General features: G+C 34.2%; 1 protein-coding gene across 1 annotated transcript; it reads right to left on the bottom strand.

The window, feature by feature from the left end:
* Nucleotides 1–830: 830 nt before the first annotated feature.
* On the bottom strand, nt 831–4769 carry LOC134715812 (E3 ubiquitin-protein ligase TRIM71-like). Its single transcript, XM_063578278.1, has 3 exons — nt 4716–4769; nt 4517–4608; nt 831–3368 (listed from the first exon to the last, which is right to left on the bottom strand). The coding sequence occupies exon 3, from the start codon at nt 3363–3365 to the stop codon at nt 1659–1661; it is 1707 nt and encodes a 568-aa protein (XP_063434348.1). The 5' UTR covers nt 3366–3368; nt 4517–4608; nt 4716–4769; the 3' UTR covers nt 831–1658.
* Between the last annotated feature and the right edge of the window lie 1367 nt (nt 4770–6136).

Raw genomic sequence — 6136 nt, 5'->3', positions numbered from 1 at the left:
AAACTCATAGATCGATCGAAAAAAAACACGCCATGGTTAAAAACTAAATAGACAAATAATAATACAAAAGACACAACATATAAAACTAAAGACTAAGCAACACGAACCCGACCAAAAACAGGGGATTATCTCAGGTGCTTCGGAAGGGTAAGCAGATCCTGCTCCATATGTGCACCCGTCATGTTGCTCATGTTATTACAAACCCGGTAAATAGACCAATTCGGTAGGTCGCATTCGTGGTGAAAAGAGAAGTGGGTTGTAGTTACGACATCAGGAACATGTCCGATATCAACTGTGAAACGATAATTCCCAATCTAATTAAATACCGATCTCTCATTGCTCCCGTTTTCTGATATGTCGCATGAGAGATCTAACAAAACCCGCTTTGAGGTCGCCTGTGAGTGAACTGGAAGTTATGAATTTATAATGATATGCAAATGAGTTGACGACCTATTAATAAACCAATTAAAAAAGTATATGAATTATTTGACGTTAAAAAAAGAAGAAATGAGTTACATTCCTTTATTTGACGATACACTTTCAAGATCGTGGAAGACTCATTTTCATTGGTCGAAAAAGACACACCTACGAGGTCACTCACATGTGCCTCAATGCGGGTTTCGTTAGATCTCCCACGCGACATATCAGAAAACGGGAGCAATGAGAGATCGGTTTTTAATTATATTGGGTAATTCCATAACGGTCAACCAACTCGTGATGGAATCCGTAAAATTTACGAAGGGGCGGTTTCAAATTCACCATTTGGAACTTTTGGTTTAAAAGCTTCCTTGTGAGTAGCAACCTTCAATCGAGGAAACCATCGAGGTCAATACATAAGAAAAAGTTTATTGAATAAATGCACATTTATACCCCAATGGGGTTGAAGGCATATATAAATGAACACAATACATCATACAAAAATAACAACAAAAGAACAAACATTATATACATAATACAAGCCCTGAAATATCGTAGTTATTGGGAGATATATACTCCGTATGCAGGCGCTGCTGAAATGTTGCTACATAAAAATGGAAATTTCACAATTGAAAAGCTGACATCATCTCTATTCTCTTTTATCGTAAAAGTTTTGTTTTCCATGGACCCTCATTGTCAATTTCTAGATGTAAGACAAGTCAAGATATGAGACAGATTTAACTGTATTTGTTGTATCCTTTATCTGTTTTATGTGATATATACGTTCATTATAGTAACCATATTTTTAATTATTTCGTGAGAGAACATCATCTATAAAGCGGAAAGTAAAGTTAAAGTATATTGCTAACTTCTTATCTTTCTTCCTATGAAGTTCCTGTCTGAAATCAGCCATATTATATTTAAGAAACAAGTCGACAGGAAGAGGGGCACCATTGGTTTCTATTAATTGGAATGGCAACAGTCCAAACCTAACAAATATGTTATCAATCAACAAATCAAGCATTTTGATAATGTCAGTTTCAGAGTGTTTTTTTTAATTAGAGTGATTCTTTACAAAGAAGAATTTATCCCTCCCCAAGACAAGAAACTTGTTAAATTAATTTCTCGAATTTGTATATAAGCTTTTGGTATATTTGCATGACCTCCACAAGGAATGTACAACTAGTTACAAGTCAAGAAAGCACACAATTAATGTTAAAAACTCAAAAGAGTGTAAGTTTTCATGACACCTTATACATATGAACGTCTCCATTATAACATGCTATAAGCAGATTGTTTCTCGTTTTGTCGAGGTAAATACCCCACGGTTGAGATAAACCATCCTCTCGTCCAATAAGACGTCTAGCGTGTTTGCCATCTTGTGATATAACGACGATACTGTGATTTCCATAGGATGCAACATAAACATTGGCGTCCTTGTCAGTAGTGACACCACATATATTCTTTAGAAATGATTTATCGCTATATTCCCAAATCTGCTCTCCTGTGATTGTGTAACATGTGACGGTGTCAGTTGAACGGTTTGTATGATAAAGTTTACCACCAGAAACTGTAACATAATTCCAGTCAGACATCTTTGGTTCCTTAACTATAGTGGAATGATCCTTACCAGAAAAATCTACAGACTGAATACCTTTTCCTAAAGAATAAAATACTAGCCTTCCTTGTTCATTTGTTATTCCATAACAACAATTTGAAGTTTCAATTTCTTTCTCTTTTTGCTTAGAAGATATGTTTATTGTCTCGATTTTATAAGGACCATACGTATAGTTAAAGGTAATTGCTATAGTTTTGTCATCAATACAAGTGACATCTACAGGCTGATTTGATACATTTATTTTACATTCTAATGACTCGTTCTCGCTGAGAATAAACACATTGTGATGATTCCAGTCCACAAGAACTATCTTACCTGTAGGTGTGATTGTACACCCTGTAAACATACTTAGGATATTAAGTTCTGGTATTTTAAGTTTTCTATGCAAAGACAGATTGATATCATTTATTCTTTTCTTTTCGACAGAAGGTTTGACCAAGAATTGGGCTTGCTTATTTTTCTCAAGCTTTACGGCAACTATTTGAGAACTTGCAATCCGGGATATTTTTCCATAATCTGCAATTGAGAATATGTCGGTTAGTTTTTGGTTCTCTTTAAAGACGATATCAACTTGTTGGAGACTGTCATCTTCCAACAATGACTCTATGAACTTTTCTTCATGTTCTATATCCGTCTCGATTTTCTTCATTCCAACAAAAGCCTGCAATTCAGATGCATATTTCTTAATTGCAGAAAAATTGGTCTGTAGCTCTTCTACGGTTTTGGTATGATCGAGAAGTTTTGTTTGAATAAATCGTAGTTCTGAGTTAACTCCCTTTTCTACATCCCCCAAATCCTGCAGTATTTTTTGCTCAATACTGTCGAGTTGTTTATTTATTTTGTCGCGCATGGTCTTTATTTCAGACTGTATTTTCTCCCTGCTCTGTTGTACTTTTGATACATTCTTTTCTCGATCATCTATTATTCTTTTTAGATTTCCCTTTAAATCTTCCAGACTTTGTTCCAAATTGTCAAATAATGCGGACGTTTTGGAAGTTTTAACAATTTCATCCAGTGCCGTTAAGTTGCATGTCTTGTGTGTGGTTGTTACACAATGAGGACAACATGGACTTTCGTGTTGTAAACAGTAAAGCTGGTATTTTTTGTCGTGGTCGGAACAGTATTGTTGTACGCTGGCTACAAATGACGGCAGCTGCCTGTAGTTATCAACAGGTATGACCTCATGATTTCTTGACGATTTGACAGCATTGTGATACTTTAAGCATGTTGAACACAAACCTTCATCACATTCAGGACACCAGAAGGTGGCGTCTGTCGTCACATGTTGCGATGCACATACACCACATAATGTACTATGTAATGATGCCATAACCTGTAACAACAAAAACAATTTAACATAATCTTACGGTAAGTATAAATTTGTAGGTCGTTCGTAAAGACATTTCAGCAAAAACATTTTTTTTATATATTATAATGTCTTTATTGTCTCGCGTACTTCGTTTAAATCCTAGGGGAAATATTAAACCTGCGTAGTTCAGGAAAAATCATAAAAATCATTTTTGAAATTATTCTCGTTTGAAATAAATGACCCGAGAACACAGTTAGTTCGTAGTGCATTTCTTTTAGACAATAAATTCAAATAAAAAAAATTCGCTATCTCAAAAATATTGTTTCAGTGTAGTGTACAAATTGGGTCAAATAAAATTATAGTTATTAGCTCTAACTCAAAATATTGACAATTCTGTGTTCAGGGGGTCTAAAATTCAGTTTGACAGATTTAATTTAACGTACTTATTTTTCACATCTTTTAACTGGACCAAATCACAACTTACCATAAATATTTAGCAACCAAACTTTTTTAACATGTAATTTTATCCCCTTACTTAAAATATAATGAATTAAATATAGAGAAATAAATTGGGAAAGTGTAACAACCACAAAAAAATGCAAGTAATACACTGTTCACAGTTCAAACTAAGGACTATATTCGTAGGACGATAAATGTTCCCTTGGACCTAATATGCCTTCCTCAAAGTTCGGATAACATTTAATCTGACCTCATACACCTCTAGGAATATGATTGGTTAAAAACGATCTATCTTGAACGAAGTAGTACAAAAATCACAAAATATGTTTAATCCTGTGTGTGTGTGTGTGTGTGTGTGTGTGTGTGTGTGTGTGTTTTTAAGTAAAATTTTGAATTCTGGCTAACTATTTAGTTTTAACCTTAAACATTACTTTTTTATATAAGTTTTAAATTTAAAGAAGACCATGTGTGTTAGTTTTAATATGAAATTCATCAAAAGAACAGAAGATTGGAATATTTAACCGGGTGATACGTTTTTTAAATGCTGTGCAGTGTTTCTTTCGTTAACGAGTATATTTGATTATGTAACTGCAGTTGTATATCCAATCTTCGCGAATCTCTTTCGACATTGCATTATACCACCACAGTATGGAATCTGTTGCAACCAAAACCAAATTAAACGAGGGTGTATTACGATTTTGAGAAATCCTTACCTGTACAGAGTTCTCGTCTTACTGTCTTTTGTAGATGAAGATTGAGGTGGTTCCAGCTTGATATCAATTTGTTGCAGACTGTGAATTGTTTTCTGAATTGAAAAAAAAGATGCACTTATATTTCTCAAAGTGTCCCGAATCAGGGTAAACCTGCAAGTCTAGAAAAGACCCGTTTAACTGCAATAAAATAGATATATACCTGCTTCTACCACAAGGAAGTTAAAAGAACCATTTATCTTATCAGTATTTTTACCCAATCACTGACCTTCTGAGATAAATAATCAATGTTGATATACTGAATATAGCATGTAATGCAACATTTAAACATTTTAAACAATTGCACGATTAATTTCGTTCTTTATCAATATTATGATAAAATTGAGAATGGAAATGTGGAATGTGTTAAAGAGACAACAACCCGACTAAAGAAAAAACAACAGCAGAAGGTCACCAACAGTTCTTCAATGTAGCAAGAAATTCCCTCACCCGGAGGCCTCCTTCATCTGGCCCCTAAACAAATATATACTAGTTCAGTGATAATGAACGCCATACTAATTTCCAAATTGTACACAAGAAACCAAAATTAAAGTAATACAAGACTAACAAAGGCCAGAGGCTCCTGACTTGGGACAAGAGGAAAAATGCGGCGGGGTTAAACATGTTTGTGATATCTCAACCCTCCCTCTATACCTCTAGCCAATGTAGAAAAGTAAACGCATAACAATACGCACATTAAAATTCAGTTCAATCGAATGAGAATCGAATAAAAGTTGTATAATTGAATGAATAATGCATATTGCGTCTCTTGGCCCGGGAGTATATATTACAATGTATATTGATGATTGGCCGGTAAGTAACATTAATGTCCCCTACTAGTTTGCCTCACATATCATGCCAAGAAATTGCCTCCGTTGAAATTCTGCAAATATTTCATAGCAAATTACATGGATGCTTAATATTGACCATTTGGTATATTGCCGTGTTCTTAGCGAGACGTACATAAATGTCATAATTAATTTGTTGAATGAAATTAAATCTGTATCTACTAATGGGTGCCGTAGGAGGTCCACCGGAATTTTTAGCTAGGACTTCTTAGCATGGGGTAAAAAAAAATGTCGAATTTTCAGTACACCCATGCTAATTTCTTGATTTCTAATGAAAGCTTGTAGGAATTGTGATTTCCGAACATTAATAATAAACACGATTTACATCTATTTTGATTAGATTGGAATGTATTTAAGTCCGATTTTTTGGGTAATTTGTGTGCGTATAGTGTCAGAAAAACACATTTCAAATGATTTCTTTCGGATTATCTGATCGCCTTGATATCTGTAAAAGGGACCTTTAAAGAACTTTATAAATTACTCTAACGAAAATCGTAGCTTCTTTGTCATTATATGTTACATTTTATCTACAGACTAAATTCAAACAGCGTACATGAAGTTCATGTCCATCCTGTTACCTCTTCTTAAATCGGCCGTTAAATTGCTCTCCCTATGCATATTGAATTAGTCAGTATTGATTTCAAAAGTGCAAAGTAACATTGACATTTAATACATCACATTTCTTAAACCAAAGTGTAGAGAAAAAAAGAAGACATTTAGGGGAAAAAATTGAGGG

Source organism: Mytilus trossulus, chromosome 4 (genome assembly GCF_036588685.1).
Source record: "Mytilus trossulus isolate FHL-02 chromosome 4, PNRI_Mtr1.1.1.hap1, whole genome shotgun sequence".
Taxonomy (NCBI): Eukaryota; Metazoa; Mollusca; class Bivalvia; order Mytilida; family Mytilidae; genus Mytilus; species Mytilus trossulus.
The sequence above is the reverse complement of the archived record's forward strand: the minus strand, read 5'-3'. Positions and strand labels throughout refer to the sequence as shown.

What these genes read in the sequence shown, in the direction of transcription:
- LOC134715812 (XM_063578278.1), bottom strand. Translation starts at nt 3,365, where the DNA reads ATGGCATCATTACATAGTACATTATGTGGTGTATGTGCATCGCAACAT.